A 19,269-nucleotide genomic window follows, 5' to 3' on the forward strand; every position below is an offset into this window, starting at 1 on the left:
TCTCTGCTGCAAACAGAAAGAACAAACACAGGCATTGCATCTTTATTGACTTAAACAATATGAGGGGTGATGATGGAGGAGGAGGTGGGAGAGGACAGTAACGCCCTAATGCATTCTTCATGCTGGTATTTCAATCAATAAGAGTCTGTTTGACAACCAATTTCCAATGGAATATAACTTCTTGCTCCCTTTGAAATTTGGTATTCTTGAGTCTGTCCTGAGGAGTATAAGAACAGAGGAGTTCTCTCAGGTGCCAGGGCTAACATCCAACCTCAACTTTCATCTTAAAATTACATTGACCTGTGGTTAGCACATTGCTATTTGTTTGGAAATTGACTGTTGCATTTTTTCCAATATGCTCATGTAATGTTGCAAAATTTAGTAGTGCATTAACAACAGCTGATGTATCATGGAGAAATAAGGATTTGAATTTATAGGACACCTTTTGTAACCACATGTCAATGCATTATTGCCACTGAAGTACCTGGATTTACTGTTTAAGTCTCTAGAACGGGACTTGAAACTGCAGCCATCTGACTTCAGAGTAAGAGGGCTAGTATTAAGTCACAACTGGTGATTAAAAAAACAATTAATAAGTCGGAATCGGTTTTTAGATGGGCATAGCATGGGCTGCATGGTGGCACAGTGGTTAGCACTGCTGCCTCATAGCGCCAGAGACCCGGGTTCAATTCCCGCCTCAGGCGACTCTCTGTGTGGAGTTTGCACATTCTCCCAGTGTCTGCGTGGGTTTCCTCCGGGTTCTCCGGTTTCCTCCCACACTCCAAAAATGTGCAGGTTAGGAGAATTGGCAATGCTAAATTGCCCGTAGTGTTAGGTGAAGGGGTAAATGTAGGAGTATGGGTCTGGGTGATATACGCTTCGGCGGGTCGGTGTGGACTTGTTGGGCCGAAGGGCCTGTTTCCACACTGTAAGTAATTAATCTAATCTAATGTAATAACAATAGCAAATGCCCATTAGTCAAAAACATCCACAGTGTCGCATTGTTTACTTCAATTTTCCATAGCTGTGAACTGCAAACATGTGCGTGCCCTTTCCAATTTCTTCGTTTTGATGGGGTTTATCTCTGTCCTCCTAGGATTGAAGCCAAGCACCAGGAATTGAGAGAGAAGCAGGCAAGAGAGCGGTATGATCAGCTGCCCTCCACCGGTCCCTCGGTGCCTGACATCGAAGATGATGATATGGACCCCAACTATGCAAAGGTGAACCACTTTCGGGAACCACCGCCACCCAGAAGTTTATTCAAGGCCCCATCCCCACAGCTACATCCGATAAATCCAGCTTGGGACGTGACTACAGAGCAGGAGAACCTGGATGGATTGTACGCCAAGGTCAACAAGCAGCAGCCTCCTGTTCCTGACAGGTAACTTGATTATCCCCAATGAAAGTACTCACTGGATGTTGTGCTTTGTAATTTACTTGTGTTTCAGATGTTAGAGGTGACACTCTGTGGTTCACAAACTGGAACAATTTCTTGCCCGTGTGCTCAACCAACTGACATGTGCAAGGTGAAAACTCAGAAGCTGACATGTTTCCTTTCAGCACATATTTCACCTATTTCCTCCAAAGGTTTCTTTGCTTGTGGATGTTTACTGCCGTTTAACTGGTTAGTGACAGATGATGGAGTTTTTACTTTGGGTCATATCACCCTTGAGTTCAGAGAAGATTCGATGCCCATTGGGGTTCGCTACTGTTCAATGATCCCTTTTGGAGGTGTATGCCCAAGTGGACACAATCTGGCACAATTGTCATCTGTCAACTTTAAGCAAAATGCAAATGCTCACCATTGTTATGGATCAGCCAAGATCCCTCAAAACATTTCAAGAAGGTAGCCCATTCCCTAACTTTGCTAATTGTTTTAAGCAGGTGTACAGTGGATATTCCTGGAGAGAATCAGCTGGTCAAACCACTTTGTTTTCAACAAAACAGAATTTATTTACAGGATTACTGAATGAAATGCAAAAAATAGAAAATAGAATACTGAATAACATATCCTACCCAAAATCCCACCAGACTGTCCCAACTTAATGAGGCTGTTCCAAATACTTGCAACAATCCTCACATACACCCCTTGGCAGAAAAGGATAAGTCAAACACAGGTTCTTACAAGATAAAGGTCAGAGAGAGAGAGTACCGGCCTGGATCTGTTTCTTTGGCTCCAGCAGCCTTTCCTCACACTAAAAAATAAACCAAACCAGGAAAAAACCTGAGCTGGGAGAACTGGCCACTCCCCTTTCATTGTACAAGTGTTTTTCTTTTAAAACTTGAAAGCCTTCTGCCTGAGGCAGCGTCTGTTAGTTATTATAAAATTGGCCCTAAATCCCTTCACCTCTAGACCTTTCAGGATCTGTGTCATTTATGACCTCTCTGAAAAAAAGCCAAGGACTGCGTAACCTTGTTAAAGGAGCAGCTTGGTTACACTATCAATGTCCAAATTTGAACACCTGGGAGCTCAAGCAAGTTCTGTACCTTGAACTTGCTTTACAATCTCTGGGAGACTAAGGAAATAATAGAAGTATTTCGCGCACAAACTTGGCCCTGGGCTTGGATTCCGAACCTGAGAGGCCGACTCTCAGTTCAGTAAAGGGAAATTAAGCACTGATGCAGCAAAACAGCCGCTGCTGGGAGCAGATGAGGTGGTGGGAGAAAAAAAATAGACTTGTGTTTACGCTTCTGAACTCAGGACATTACAAAACATTCCGAAGTCAGAGAGATATTGTTGAAATGTAGTCACTACAGTAGTTACAATATGAAATGCAGCAGCTAATATGTGAAGCAAACTCCCAGAAACAATGCCATGATGACCAGATCACGGTTTTTTGTGCTTTTTATTGAAGATTTAAATATTGGCCATAGTACTCCCCTGATGTTCTTTAATACAGTGCCTTGGAATCTTTACATTGAGCTGAAAAGGTAGGCGGGATTTTAATCTATCAACTCTTCTGAGAGACAGCACTCCCAATTGTGTAGCATTCCCTCTAAACAGCAGTGAAGTGTAACGTAGTTGCTGTGTTAAGCCTTCTAAAGTGGGCTTAAACCCTCCATCTCCTCCCACCGGCCCCCATCTACTAACTTAGAGATGACAGTGCCACATACCGAGGGGTGGCTGATGAGCAGAGTGGCCTAAAGGATGGGGAAAGTTCCCAGGTTGGTAGAATAATTAGACTCTTCTCTTTAACTATTTTGAGCGAAGGTGTTTCTTTTAAGTTTGGGGGTGACCAATGCCTTGTCTACTACAAAAGCTGCGTGGCAATTTTTAGGGATATGGAGTGTGTAAATCAATTCGGACCTGGAAAGTCTCAGAAGTTGTACTTGTTCTTTCGAAGATTAAACTTTGACTTTGAAATTCCTGCTCTGGCTCAGTTTTGTACATCCCTCACATTTTTGGATCACAGTTCCTCTGGGACCCCCTTCACCACGCACCAACCTCCTCCTCCTGATCAGTATGACCTTGTACGAGGCTGGGTTGCTCTCTGGTGCACTGATTTTCATCACTTTGGCTGTGCCCAAGATAGAGTGGCCTGAAGCTTCAAAGTATGAAACAAAATTGAGTCCTGTCCTGAAGTGCCCTTGAAACTAGAGTGTAAATAGTCATGCAAATACGCATTTACACCAAATCAATTGCTACTTTTTTTTACATCCAGAGCTCTGAATCCTGTCCTTTCTGAGGCTGACTTCAGCCATAGAAGGAAAAGAAAGTTAATTTTGTATAGTTGTATTGTAGTGTATTAAATATTCAATAGGAAATGCTTGGGCCAATTGTCAAGCTTATTCAATAAGCATTGCACTGATGGGAAGATTATTATTAAAAGCTCTCACTTTATTATTTATAACCCTGTGCTTTGATTTTCATGGATTGTGGTCAGACATGTGTCTGATTCTCCTGCTGAACTACTCTGCCAACAATAAGTCTCAAGTTGGATTGCCAATCCTGTGCATATTCTTGGAGGTTATATCATATACTGACTCTCCTCTGGTGATCCTGCAGTGTGCAGTAGCCTTCCTTCTCATCTCCAAGAAGTTTTATAATGAATGTTCAAAACTTGTCCAAGTTGGTTGTTGGCAGCTGTGGCTCAGTTGGTAGTGTGCATGCTCCTGAATCTGAGGTTTGTGGGTTTGAATCCCACTTGTGAATTAAAATTAAATCACACAATCCAGTGTACATAAGATACAGGAGCAAGAGTCGGCCCCTTGAGCCTGCTCTGGCATTTGATATGATCAAGGCTGACCTCACCTTGGCCTCAATGCCACTTTCTTGCCCACTCTGTAGAATGTTTCAATCCGTTACTAATTAAAAATCTATCTATCTCCTCCTCCTTCAATTTATTCAATGTCCCAGCACCTACCACATTCTGAGGTAGGGAATTCCATTCATTTATGACACCTTGAAAGAAATAACTTGTCCTCATCTCGTTTAAATCTGCTAACCCTTATCCTAAAACTATGACCTCTCATTCTAGATTGTTTCACAAGGGGAAACATTCTTCCTACATCTACTTTGTCAGTCCCTTTTAGCATCTTATGTACTGCAATTCCTCTAAACTTAAACTCAAAGTTAAAAATCACACAACACCAGGTTATAGTCCAACAGGTTTATTTGGAAGCGGTAGCTTTTGGAGCGCTGCTCCTATCGGGTAGCTTTGGAAGAGTTCATAAGACACTGAATTTATAGCAAAAGATTGTGCTGTCATGCAACTGAAATGAGTACTGACCTAAACTGCTCAATTTCTCTTCATAAAACAAGCAACTCACCTCTGCAGACAATCTTGTGAATCTCCTCTGAACTGCCTCCAATGCAATTACATTCCTCCTCAGAAAAGGGGACCAAAGCTGTACTATAGTATTCGAGGTGTGGTCTCACTAAGACCTTGTGCAGTAGCAGCAGTAGAATACTGAAGGAGTACTGCACTGTTGAAAGTGCAGCCTTTTGGATGAGGTAATAAACATGGGTAAATGTGAACAATCCCAAGATACTGTACTGAAGAATTATCCCAGTGTACTGGCCAATACCGACCCTTAATCAACGTAACTTTAACATGATAATCACATTGTTGTGTGTTGGTCAGTGTTGTGTGTAAGTTGACTGCTGTGTTTCGTACGTTAAAACAATAATTACATTTCAAATCTATATCAATCAAGCATTTTTTTGGAGGTTCTGGGGTAGTTATGTTTCCTTAAATAAACTGTCAAACATTTTACTTTATATGCAAATAATTTTTCACAACAGAGATAGCAACACAATTGGCAGAAAGCTCAGATCAAACTCTAAATGTTAACTCTGTTTTTCTCCACAGGTGCTGTCAAACCTCCTGAGTTTCTCCAGTATGCTCTGTGTTTGTTTAAAAGTTAGATTAGGATTGTGTTTATTTCAAATTGAGAATGAAGTTCAATTAATTCATGGTGGGAAAGACTATCACTCTCAACTCCTTGTAATAAAATCAGAAATATGTTTACAACTTTGCTTGCAATTCATCTAGAGGAAACCTGTCCCATGGTTGGAAAAATTCATTTGCAATTACAATCTTTGCTAAAGAACTTGTTCAGGTGATTTCCTGTTTAATGTTTACGTTTTGCATTATGATAAATTGTCATGCAGTATCCTATGTGATTCCCTTGATTTTTTTCTAACATGCCAGTTATGGTTACTAAGCACACAATTTTGTGACTGACAGGAAGAATATATGTATTATTTTGCAATTAATAGGATGAGCTGCTTTTACCGTAAAGCTATATTTGATGTTCCAACAAATTTGTTTTCATGTCAATATGACAATGAAATTATTTTTATGTGTATGTAAGTAAGGTGACTGTGAGGTTGACTCTGTACAGTAAATTAAATTAAATGCACATGATCTGAGAGCATTTTACACTTGAGTTACAGAGTGGTGTTCCTGAAGTGGAAATTTTGCACATTGAGAATTAGAAGTGTTTGGCTCACTGGGATTAGCAGAAGTGAATAAGGAGTTGTTTGACAAATAAGTGAGAATGTAGAGCTCATTACCACGTGCAATGGTTGAGGTGGATATAGCATAAATGCATCTCAGGGCAGACTGTATAAACACATGTGGGAGAAAGGAATAGGATGATAAATTGATGGGGCAAGACCTATGCCATAGCATTACTTCTGAAAAGCAGAGATTCCTTTCCAGGGTCCTGGCAAGTCCAACCACTCCGTCTACATGATAAAGGGAATCAAATAATTTGGTCATTATCTCACTGCTGTTTGTGAGACTTTGCTATGTACAGATTGGCTGATGCATTTCCTACAATTACAGCAGTGACAACACTTTAAAACTGCTTAATGTGCTTTGCTCATCCTGTGATTGTGAAAGATGCTATATAAATTGAGGTCTGCCTTTCTTTGGATTTATGTCAGTGCACAACCAGTGGAGCCATTTCTAGCAGGTATAAAGGAGGAGCAGATGATTGGGTCTTCAGTCAAGTGGCAAGCAAACTGAACAGGTATTTTCTCTCAGCTGGTGGGAAACCTGGAGCTGCTATTTTGGTTCATGCAGTGTTAGCACAACGGATAGAAGAATACCAGGTAAGGTTGCAATGCTTCCAGGTTTGCCCCAGAATCTCCGACAATTGAAGAGCAATCTCCATTGCACTGCTGCTAGCAGTCTATGGGAAAGGTCACAGTAAAAAGTGGGATAAGAATGGCTGGCTGGTTTTTATCAACTAGTGCAGATATGAGGTTTAAAAGGTTCCTGTCTGAGCTGTAATTTTTCTGTGGTTCAATGGGATGATTCTGTTTTTAAAAAGATACTTAGCATTTTACGCAAATTCATGAAAAAGAACACATTTCTGAAGAAGCTGTTGGTATTGCAATTGATCAGGATAACGTACAAAAATGAGAAGAAGTGAGGACTGCAGATGCTGGAGATCAGAGTCGAAGAGTGTGGTGCTGGAAAAGCACAGCCAGTCAGGCAGCATCTGAGGAGCAGGAGAGTTGACATTTTGAGGAGAGTTTCATCAGGATAGTGACAGCGATGGTATAACAAAGGGATTAGTTCCTATTCTGTGCTCTTCATTCCTGATGAAGAGCTTATGCTCGAAATGTTGACGTTCCTGCTCTCGGATGCTGCCTGACCGGCTGTGCTTTTCCAGCATCACATTCTTCAATAATGTACAAGAATACCAAAATAAAAAGAAATCAACTGTAGCAATGGGGAGAGTTGTTTAATGTATTCTGATCAATAGAGGTATTGTTGTGAAGAATACATGAGTTAATGATGTCTGACAATTAATTGCCGAGCTTTGTTAATGTTAAGGTAGACTGTGCTTGTTTAAGGTAAGATCCAGAGAATGGCTGTGAGTACATCTGGGACTGTAGTTCAAAGTGGAAATTCAGTGCAGAGGGCGAAAGAGGTATTTTAACCAAGATTTATAGCAAGAAAAAGTCTTCAGAGTGAAAGGTGAGTGAGAGTGGTTAAAAGGCATGGATTTAGAGACTTACCAAGAGTGAGATCAGCAGTAAAGTGACATCACGAGCTACAGCTGATGTGACTGCGAGGAAAGTAGTTGATCAGTGAGTAGGATTGGTGAGTATTTCTATTCTTTAAAGTAAAATTTAAGGCCTTCGATTTTTGTTTGGGTCTCTAGCCTTTTTCGTAAAAGTAGCTTGTTAAATATATGATTGTCACTCATGTCTTGAAAAAATCACAATAAAGTGATGGAAGTGATGATCTTTCAGATATAAAGAGCAGGGATATGAGAGTAAGTAAAAAGTTTAAATGAAATAAATTCTGATAATGATGGTAGATGAGTGATAAATTGCTGCATCAGCATGTGAGAGCTGATGGGTACCAAGGTGATCCAGGGCAAATATATGTGTCGTAAGTGTTTGCGGCTTGAGGGGCTTCAGATGAGAGCTGAGGATCTGGAGTTCAAGCTTGCAGATATTGTACTACGTCTGGGAAGGCAAAAGCTACCTGGACACTTTGCTCCAGAGGGCAGCTACGTCCGTCAGATGAGGTCATTCAAACCCAGGCTGTGATCAGGTACAGGAGGGTATGACTACAGTTGAGACAGGTGTGGATTCCAGGTGTGATCATTTGATGAGTCTTGACCCCTGCAACCGTCCAACATTTTGTCCCTAGGCTCTTGCAAGATGCATGGACGAGAGTGGGGATTGCGACAAAGGTTTCTCAAGTCCGATTTCAGTCTGGGTCTGATCTGTCTAGTAATAAAAGCCAGCATCATAAAACAAACCAATTCAACATGCACAGCACAATTGGGGAAAGAAGCTACTGAGTGTCATATCCTGTCATGAATGGTGGTGGACAATTAAACAACACACTGGAGGAGGAAGCTCCACAATATTCCCATTGTCAATAATGGAAGAGACCAGCACATCCGTGCAAAAGATAAGGCTGAAATATTCACAACAATCTTCAGCCACAGGTCTCTAGCCATCTTTCATCTTGGCTTCCTCCAGCAGTCTCCAACATCTTAGATGCCAGTCTTCAACAAATTTGATTCAGTCCACTTAATACCAAGAAACAGTTGAAGGTAATGGATACTACAAAAGCTGTGGGTTTGGACAACAGTACTGAAGACTTGTGCTCCAAATTTTGCTGCACCCCTAGCTGTTCCAGCCAAGTTACAATATGGTATCTACCTGACATGTGAAAGATTGTCCTGTACACCAAAAGCAGGACAAATCCAACCCAGCTATATACTGCCCCAGTCAACCTACTCTCGATAATAAGTAAACTGATGGAAGGTGTCATCAATAGTGCTATCAAGCAGCACATGATTCGCAAAAGCCTGGTCAATGATGCCCAATTTGGGTTCCGCAGGTTCAATCAGCTCTTGACCTCTCTACTGAAGTCCAGGTCTGAGGCATTCAAGTCATGTGACCCTGGCCTATACAGGAAATCTAGGTATCATCGTCGTAAATCCATCAGGGATGCCAAGTCTAAGCTTTCACGAGTTTCCTCATTTCCCCTCCACCCACTTTACCCCAGTTCCAAACTCCCAGCTCAGCACCATCCTCATGACCTGTCCCACCTGTCAATCTTCCTTCCCACCTATCCGCTCCACCCTCCTATCCGCCCTATCACCATTACCCCTTCCTCCATCCACCTATTGCACTCTGAGCTACCTTCTCCCCAGCCCCACCCTCTCCACCCCTGAGGCTGGAAGCCTCATTCCTGATGAAGGGGTTTGTCTGAAATGTCGATTTTCCTGCTCCTCAGATGCTGCCTGACCTGCTGTGCTTTTCCAGCACCACTCTAATCTTGACCCTAATCTCCAGCCTCTGCAGTCTTCACTTTCTCCCAGGCAACATGTCAACTGTGGCAAGGTTTACATGATGTAACTAGCTACAAGGTGAAGTTAAGTAAAATCACTGACAACAGTGCTTCCCTCTCCGATGAGCTCAGTCCATTAAATGCTAATTTTTACAGAGGGCCAATGAAATGATGTTACCTGCCTCTACAGCCTCTGGTGCACCATTGCCCATAGTCACCACCGCAGATGTCAAATCTTGAGGGCGAACCCATGGAAAGTGACTGTCCCAGATGGAGTACCTGGCCCTGCATTCAGATCCTGCACGGACAGCTGGTGGGATTATTTGCAGATACCTTTAACTTCTCTTTACTACAGTGTGGGGTTCCTATCTGCTTCAAGAAGACCACTGTCATCCCGGTGCCAAAGGAAAATCAGGCAACATACCTTAATGACTTCGGCTCAGAGTCTCTGACATCCATCATTATAAGGTGCTTCGAGAAGTTAGTAATAGCACACATCAACTCAGGCTCCCAGATTGCTCTGATCCACAATTCACCTAACACTGCAATAGGTGCGTAGAGGACACTATCTCCCTGGCCCTACAATCATCCCTAGAACACCTAGATAGTAAGGACTCCTATGTCAGATTCCTATTTACTGATTTTAGCTCAGGGTTCAAAACCAGTGCCCCATAGGGCTTTGTACTCAGCCCCTTAATGTACCCCTTAGACAGTCATGACTGTGTGCCCAAATTCAACTGTAGCTCAATTTACATGTGGGTAGTGGGTCAGATCGCAAACAATGATAAGACTGTACACAAAGGGGTTAGACAGCTCCGTGGCATGGTGTAAAGTCAAAACGTCAACAAAATGAAGGAGCTGGTCATCGACTTCAGGAAGTGGAGTAGAGGACGTGCCCCTGTCTGTATAAATGTTGCTGAGGTGGAGATGGTTGAGAGCTTCAAGTTTCGAGGAGTAAGTTTCACCAACTATCTATCGTGGTCAATGCTACTGTCATGAAAGCACACAATAATGCCTCTACTTCCTCAGAAGGGTAAGGAAATTTGGGATGTCCACCATGATTCTTAACAATTTTTAAGGATGAACCATAGAAAGCATCCTATCCAGATGCATCATAGCTTGGTATGGTAACTGCTGTGCTCAAGACGGTAAGAAATTGCAGAGAGTTGTGAATGCAGCCCAGTCCAACCCCATAACCAACCTTCCTTCCATTGACTCCATTTACACTTCCCATTGCTTCAGGAAAGCAGTCAGCATAATCAAAGGCCCCTCCCATCCCAGTTATAGTTCTTCCACCCTCTTCCATCAGGTAGAAGATACAAAAGTTTGAATACGCGTACCAGTTTAAGAACAGTTTCTTCCCTACTGTTATCAGACTTATGAATGGACTTCTCTAATATTAGAGTTGATCTTTCTTTGCAGCATCTCTGTAGCTGTAACACTATATTCTGCATTCTGTTCTATTACTCTGATGTACCTATTGTAAGATATAATTTGGCTGGATGGCGCCCATTGCAATATTTTTCACTGTATCTCAGTACATGTGAAAATAATAAATCGTATCAAATCATTACAGTCTTGGTTCAAAATGGACAAAAGAGCTGAATCCCAGGGGTGAGATGTGAGTGACAGCCCTTAACATCAAAGCCGCATTTAACTGAGTGTGACATCAAGAAGCCCCTGCAAAACAGGAATCAGAGGGCAAACTCTCCACTAGTTGAAGTCATACCTGACACATAGGAAGATGGGTGTGGTAGTTAGAAGCATTAGGTGGAATTCCTCAGAATAATGTCCTTGACCCAAGCATCTTCAGCTGCTTCATCAATGACCTTCCCATCATCATAAGGTTAGAAATGAGGATGTTTGCCAATGATTGTGCAATGTTCAGCACCATTCACAATTCCTCAGATATTAAAGCAATCTGCGTTCAAATGCAACAAACTCTGGGTAATATCCAGGCTTGGGCTAATAGATTTCAAGTAACATTTGCACAACACAGATCAGACAATGACTATCATCCCTTGACATTCAGTGGCATGACCATTACTAAATTCCCCATTATCAGCATCCTGAGAGTTACCATTGACCAGAAACTGAACTGGATTTGCCACATAAATGGCTACAAGAGCAGAGGCTAAGAATACTGCAGTGAGTAACTCACCACCTGACTCCCCCAAAGTCTGTCCAACATCTACAAGTCAGGAATGTAATGGAATGTTCCCTACCTGCCCAAAATGAGTGTATCTCCAACAACACATGGCCAGCACTATGGCAGTGGGTGGCACAGTGGTTAGCACTGCGGTCTCACAGCACCAGAGACTCGGATTCAATTCCCGCCTCAGGCGACTCTCTTTGTGGAGTTTGCACATTCTCCCCGTGTCTGCGTGGGTTTCCTCCGGATGCTCCAGTTTCCTCCCACAATCCAAAAATGTGCAGGTTAGGTGAATTGGCCGTGCTAAATTGCCCGTAGTGATAGGTGAAAGGGTAAATGAAGGGGAATGGGGCTGGGTGGGTTGTGCTTCAGCGGGTCGGTGTGGACTTGTTGGGCCGAAGGGCCTGTTTCCACGCTGTAAGTAATCTATAAGTAAGTAATTTAATCTAACACTCGTCAAACTTGACAACGTCCAGGATAAAGCAGCCCATTTGATCGGCATCACATCTACAACCTTCCACTCCCTCCAGCACTGAAATTCAATAGCAGGAGTATGTGCTATTTGCAAGATGAACTACAGAAACTACAGCACCTTCCAAAACAACAACACTTCCATCTAGAATGACAAGGGCACCAGATGCATTGGAACACCACTTGCAAGTTCCCCTCCAAGCCTCTCACCATCCTGACTTGGAAATATATCACTATTCCTTCACCGTTGCTGGGTCAAAATACTGTAATTTTTTCCATAACAGTATTGTGAGTCTACCTGCAGCGCGTGGACTGCAGGGGTTCAAGAAGAGACCTCAACCTAATTTCTCAAGGACATCTAGGGACAGGGTAATAAATTCTGAATTAAGGCAGAGTTGGCTGGAGTGGACTGTGAAAGGAGTTAAGTCGGAAAAAAAAGGTTGAAGAACAAGGGCAGACATTTAAGAAAATGGTTCATGGCTCACAGCAGTTATATATCCCAGTGATGAAAAAAGAATTTGAAAAAGTCAATAAATCAGCTGTTGTTTACCAGGCAAGTTAAGAATAATATCAATTTGAAAGAAAAAAAGCATTTGATGTGGCAAGGATTAGTGGTAGCCAGAGGATTGGGAAAGTTTCTCAAAACCAAGTCATGATGTCCAAAACTATAATAATAAGGAAGAAAATAAGCCACAAAGTACTATTTACGGGAAATGCAAGAGTTTCTTTAAATATATCAAAAATAAGAGAGAGATCAAAATGAATCTAGGCCCTTCAGAGAACGAGGCTGGAGAAATAGTAATGGCGAACCAGGAAAAGGCAGTGGAGTGGATTTCAGAGGAACCTCGATTATCCGAAAGCGATGGTCGGGCAGTATTTCGTTTGGATAATTGATTATTCAGTTAATTGATTCAATGCCTCTCCTCTGGGGCTTGGAGTTTTCTGAAGTTTTGTTTTTCCTCACTCTGCCTGCCTTGCTCCCTCTCTCTGTCTCAGAGTTTGTTTCTGAGCAGACACGCACTTGTGTGTAGGGGACCTGCAGTCCGCTCCCCGTTCAGGACACTAGACAGCGGCAAACTGCGCAAGAGCTCCCGCCTCCCAACCACGTCTGCCACCCTTGTCCGTGCCTCCAACCCCGTCTACCCTGCCCCCCACCCCGTCCAACCGCCCCTCCATCCAACCCAGCTACCCTGCCCTCCGTGAGCTGCTGTCCACCCTCCCACACCCCTCTCCAGCCATGTGGATTGGACACCAATAGTAAGACTGCTGCTGCCTTTTGGGTGGGGGGGGGGGGGTGTCTCAATATAGCGCGCAGACACACACACACAAAAACTTTTTGACAGGTTCCACCTTTGCCTGTATAGGACAGTGTCGGAGCGATTATGTGGAGAAAGGAGGTTTAGGGTACACCCCTGTGTAGAACTCCAGGGAAAGTCTGAGAGAGCGAGGGACAGTGGAAGGTCAGTCATTTGGAGATGGCGCCTGGGCTCCCATTGATGCCCAGGACTGTACTCTGTAGCATTTCAATAAGCCAAGTTCATTTTTAATCATTGTAAACAAAAGACGCGATCAGTGTTGAAACACCTCTTTGATGTAACGTTTCTATTGGGACCTTGAGATCTTCTTCGGATAATCCGAAATTCGGATAATTGATATTCAGATAATCGAGATTCCTCTGTATATACTTTGTATCAATCTTCATGCTTGAATAATTAATAACACTCCAAAAGCATTAAATAATTGAGCAAAAGTGGAGTAAGGGATAAATATAATATATATGGGGCAGCACAGTGGCTCAGTGATTAGCACTGCTGCCTCACAGTGCTTGGGACCTGGGTTCGATGCCAACGTCGGGCGACTCTCTGTGTGGAATTTGCACATTCTGCCCGTGTCTGTGTGGGTTTCCTCCGCGTGCTTCGGTTTTCTCCCACAGTCCAAAGGTTAGGTGAATTGGCTATGCTAAATTTCCCATAGTGTTCAGAGATGTGTAGGTAAGGTGCATTAGTCAGGATAAATGTCAAGTAATAGGGTAGGGGAATGGGTCTGGGTGGGTTACTCTTCAGAGGGTCAGTGTGGGCTTGGGCTGAAGGGCCTGTTTCCTCAATGTGGGTATTCTGTGATAATAATTATCACAAGAGAAAAGTGCTATAGTAGCTAATGGAGCTAAAGGCCAACTAGTCATTTGGACCTGATGCGATACTATGGATGGGATAGGACATTAAAAGAAAGTAGCTATAGAGATAGTAGATGCACTGTTAGTAAACCTCCAGGAATCCTTTGATTCTGGAGAAGTTCTAGAGGATTGGAAAACTGCTGATGTAACACCCTTCTTCAAAAATTCAACAACAATGTAAGTATAGATCGATTAGCTTAACGTCTAAGATTAAATGTTAGAGTCTATTATAAAGGATGCAACAGCAGAACACTTAGAAATACATAATATGGTCAAACAGAGTCAGCATCGGCTTCACAATTGGGAAATCATGACAAATTTATTAGAACTCCTAAATGGGATCGTAACCAAGATAGATAAAGTGGAATCAGTTAATGCAATATACTTTAAGACTGCTTAATGAGACAAGAGCCTATTTGTCGGGTAGTATATTAGCATGGCTGGGGATTACATAATAGAAGGCAGACATTTGTAATAAGGAGGTCATCTTCAGAATGGCAACCTGTGCTTGATGTTTGTGAGGACAGTGTAAGACAAGCTTTTATGTTCGAACAGGTTGATGTTAAGAAGGAGGATGTTCTGAAAATTCTGAAAAATATAAGGACAGATAAGTCCCCTGGGTCAGATGGGATATATCCAAAGTTGCTACAGGAAGTGAGGGAAGAGATTCTTGCGCCTTCGGCAATGATCTTTGCATCCTCGCTGTCCACCTGAGTAGTGCCAGATGATTAGAGGGTGGCAAATGTTATTTCCTTGTTCAAGAAAGGGAATAGGGATAATCTTGGGAATTATAGACCAGTCAGTCTTACATTGGTGGACAAATTATTGGAGAAGATTCTGAGATACAGGATTTATGATTACTTGAAAAACCACAGTTTGATCAGAGATAGTCAGCATGTCTTTATGAGGGACAAGTCTTGTCTCACAAATCTTATTGAATTCTTTGAGGATGTGACAAAACACATTGGTGAAGGTAGAACAGTGGATGTGGTGTACATGGATTTTAGTTTGATAAGGTTCCCCATGTAGGCTCATTCAGAAAGTAAGGAGGCATGGGTTACAGGGAAATTTGGCTGTCTGGATACAGAATTGGCTGGTCCATAGAAGACAGAGGGTAGTAGTAGATGGAAAGTATTCAGCCTGGAGCTCGGTGATCAGTGGTGTTCCACAGAGATCTGTCCTGGGACCTCTTTGTGTTTTTTTTATAAATGACTTGGATGAGGAAGTGGAAGGTTAGGTTAGTAAGTTTACCGATGACACGAAGGTTGATGGAGTTATGGATAGTATAGAGGACTGTAATAGGTTGACAGAATGCCCGACTGGGCTGAGAAGTGGCAGATGGAATTTAATTGGAAAAGTGTAAAGTGATTCATTTTGGAAGGTCGAATTTGAATATAGAATGCAAGGTTAAAAGCAGGATTCTTGGCACTATGGAAGAACACAGGGATTTTGGGGTCCATGTCCATAGATCCCTTAAGTTGCCACCCAAGTTGATACGGTTGTTAAGAAGGCGTACAGTGTTTTGGCTTTCATTATCAGGGGATTGAGTTTAAGAGCCGTGAAGTTATGCTGCAGCTCTATAATTCCCTGGTTACACCACACTTGTTCAGTTTTGGTCACCTCATTATAAGAAGGATGTAGAAGCTGTAGAGAGGTTGCAGAGGGGTTTTATCAGGATGCTGCCTAGTCTGGAGAGCATGTCTTATGAAGAAAGGTCGAGGGAGCAAGGCTTTTCTCATTTGACGGAAGAGGGATGAGAGGTGACTAGAAGAGGTGTGCAAGATGATAGGCATAGATAGAATGAATAGTCAGAGATCTTTCTTCTGTGGGAGCATAATTTTACAGTAATTGGAGGAAGGTTTAGGGGAGAAGTCAGAGGTACGTTCTTTACACAGAGTGTGGTGGTTGTGTGGAATGCACTCCCAGCAGAGGTGGTAGAGTCAGATATATTAGGAACATTTAAGCAACTCTTCGATAGGCGCATGGATGATAGTAAAATGAAGGATGTGTTGGTTAGTTTGATTTAAGAGTAGATAAAAAGCCGGCACAACATTGAGGCTGCACTGTTCTATGTAACAAGTGGAGTACCACAGGGGTCAGTGCTGGGGCCACAATTATTTACAATATATGTTAATGACTTGGATGAGAGAAGTGAATATACAATTATCAAGTTTGCAGGTGACACAAACATAGGTAGGAAGTTAAGTGGTGAGGATGACAGAAATATCCTACAGAGGGAATATAGACAGATTAAATGAATGGGCAAAAGCTTGGCAGATGGAATATAATGTGGGAAAATGTGAGATTATGCACTTTGGCAGAAAAAATAGAGGAGTCAAATATTACTAAATGAAAAAAGACTGTGGTAAGCTGCAACACAAAGGGATTTTAGAGTTCTTGTACATAAATCATAAAAAACTAGCATAGAAATTCAACAGGTAAAATGGATGGCAAAATGAATGTTGGCCTTAATATCAAATGAAATGGACTACAAAAATAGGAATATCTTGATAAAACTATTTAAACATCAGTTCAATCATGCCTTAGGATGCTGTAAACAGTTTTGGCCCCTGATCCCAGGGTCATGGAGAAAAAACAGGCAATTGAGTTGCAGTTTATCAGATCTGCCATGGTCTCATTGAACGGCAGAGCAGACGCATAGGGCTAAATGGCCTACTTCTGCACTAATAGCTTTATAGTTGTCGCCTATTTAATTTCATTGAGAAAGCTGCAGTGTGCACAGTGAATAAATGGTTCATGACCCTAATTACAAAGTTTGTGATAACACCAATCTTATAGCCCATTAGTCTGTTGGAATCCCAATGTTTATACTGCCCTCATAAAGGTAGGTTTGCATTATACAGTATAGAGAACCTGGAGACTGATTTCTTAATTAGGATGTCAAGGAAAGGACCTTATGTATCTGCTAAATTCAAGACTAATTTGCACTGTATATCGCACAAACTCATGGATAGGCCTTAATCTACCACAGATAGAAGAGTAAGATAGCTCAAAAGTTTGAGCAACAGATGAAGCTGGTTGCTTCACACTGCTACTATAATAGTAACAACTTGAGAGGAGTTAACAGGATGCTGCCATCAAGCCATTAAAGTCCTCTGTTTATCTCACAAATGAATAATATGATATATGAATTTCAGTGCTAGTCTGATGCAAGCTATGTGAGAGGATCAAATCAATCTGCATATCCCTTGACTGCCCACACTTGTAGAAATCAATAGTTTCCAACATTAGTGATCTGTGTTTGGGCAGTATTTGTCAAATAGTCCTGTGTGCGTGAGGAATTATATTGACAACCAATTTAATATATTCAAGCTCAAAGCTGGAGCACTTTCAAGTCCTTGAAGCTACATATAATAATGCATGATGCAGTGTTCTTTGCAAAACAAAAATGGACACAGACTGCACCTGTTTAAACTCATCAAAATAGGTGACAGCCATTCAACTGGTTCATTTCTTAAGGCAATGCCACAATCATTCAGCGTCAGCCCACCTGTTTCAAATTTAAACAAAGTTTGCTGGTTCACTGTCAATCATCATCTAACTTATGCATTCTCTATGGTACCACCTTTACCCATCATAGGCCATATTACCAACCTTTCCTCTAAGCTACATGATCACACAGATACTGGGTAGTTCCAAGCACATCGATCGACATGTCAACACATTGCCATCCACTTCCAGAAGCCACTGCTATGTATCGACCTTGGAAGTCTATGCAACAGGAAAAACGTTAGAGGGCACATTGATCAGAATGCTCCTCTGTTATAGCATTAATATTGTTTTCGCTCTACGTTAGTGTTTTTGCAAATTGACTTAATGAATGCAACATGGAAAGCTTTGACAAAATGTGTCCTTTTTGCAGCAATACTCAATTATAGTAGTACCAAATGACTACTTATGTTAACTTTAAAATTATTTGTCAAATTGGGGAGGACTATTTGACTGACTGCCGAGATTCAACTAATTGGATAATCAAGAGCCTCTTCAATTTCTGATTGACCTGGGAAGTCACCCCACAAAATGATAAACAACAGAAGAAGGTGCTGGAAATACCCAGCAGGCCAGGCAGCATCTGCAGAGAGAAAAACAGAGTTAATGTTTCAGGTTCGATGATACCGTCAGCAGAACTTCACCTGATGAAACAGCCATCAACCTGAAATGTCAACTCTGATTCTCACGCCACACATGCTGCCTGACCTGCTGAGTATTTTCAGATTTTTCTGCTCTTATTTTTAGATTTCCAGTATACACAGAATTTAGCTTATGAGGAAGATTAAGAATAAACATGTTCGTGAACCAGGAGTGGGGTGGGGGGGAGTCAAGAAATTGATCATGTGATCACACCTGGAGGTGCGATCAACTAGAGTTAGCAACTTTAATGCCATGGATATCAGCATTTTTAAGTTGGCAGTGTCCACCCAGCAGTTTCATCAAATCACTCAGGCAAATTTGCTGTGAAATTGCTTTTAGCTGTATAAGAGTTGCACATTGAAAACTGGAACCAGTAATTCTAATCCAATGTAAATATTATGAAAAAGATTTATTGTAATGGAACACCTTTCATGACATCAGGACTTTCCAAAACATTTTACAGTCATTTTAATCTGTAGTTTTCTAATCAGCCCATTCAGAGATGTTATTCCACCTCTGGAGCAAGTGGGACTTGAAACCAGGATTCCCGATCCAGGGATAGGTACACTACTACTGTATTTTGAGGTACAGGCTGTGCCATAAATTTGGGAACACAGCAGCAAGCAAAGCCAGAGGTGGTCAAATGATCTATTCCAGTGATGTTAGTTGAGTTAAGTAGCAAACTGTTGCTTTTCAATCCCTGTTGAAATAACTCTATGAAGGCCGGTATCCCATCACCAAGTCATCCTTTTTTACACGTGCACTGTACATGCACTGACCCAGCTAACTCAGAGCCGGCTTCTGAAGTAAACAGAACTCCTGACACTCCTGTTTATATGTGTCACTGAGGACTCCCTGATGAGACCAGGTTAACAGCCCCAGTCAGGGAATTCATATTGTGTGGGATCTACCTGGCTGATGTTGTTCTAATCACTAACCCTGCCTTTCTTCAGAGAAGAATGCTTGAGAGTAGATGTGCTGTATTATCTTAATTGGTGAAACCCACATGTGTATTTTGCTTGCTACTTAAAGTGGAAATGGTATTT

At 42.0% G+C, this 19,269-nt stretch overlaps 1 protein-coding gene across 2 annotated transcripts in view; it reads left to right on the top strand.

Annotated features, from left to right (window-relative positions):
- LOC122551426 (partitioning defective 3 homolog B-like) overlaps positions 1-19,269 on the top strand; it is a 1,013,066-nt gene that overhangs the window by 791,687 nt on the left and 202,110 nt on the right. For both annotated transcript variants that reach the window (XM_043693310.2, XM_043693308.2), the window contains one exon: positions 1,097-1,381. In XM_043693310.2, the coding sequence (XP_043549245.2) occupies positions 1,097-1,381 (285 nt within the window). The remainder of the gene's footprint in view (positions 1-1,096; positions 1,382-19,269) is intronic.

Source organism: Chiloscyllium plagiosum, unplaced genomic scaffold (assembly GCF_037043375.1).
Source record: "Chiloscyllium plagiosum isolate Xiang-an unplaced genomic scaffold, Cpla_swu_hap1 HiC_scaffold_7, whole genome shotgun sequence".
NCBI classification, from domain to species: Eukaryota; Metazoa; Chordata; class Chondrichthyes; order Orectolobiformes; family Hemiscylliidae; genus Chiloscyllium; species Chiloscyllium plagiosum.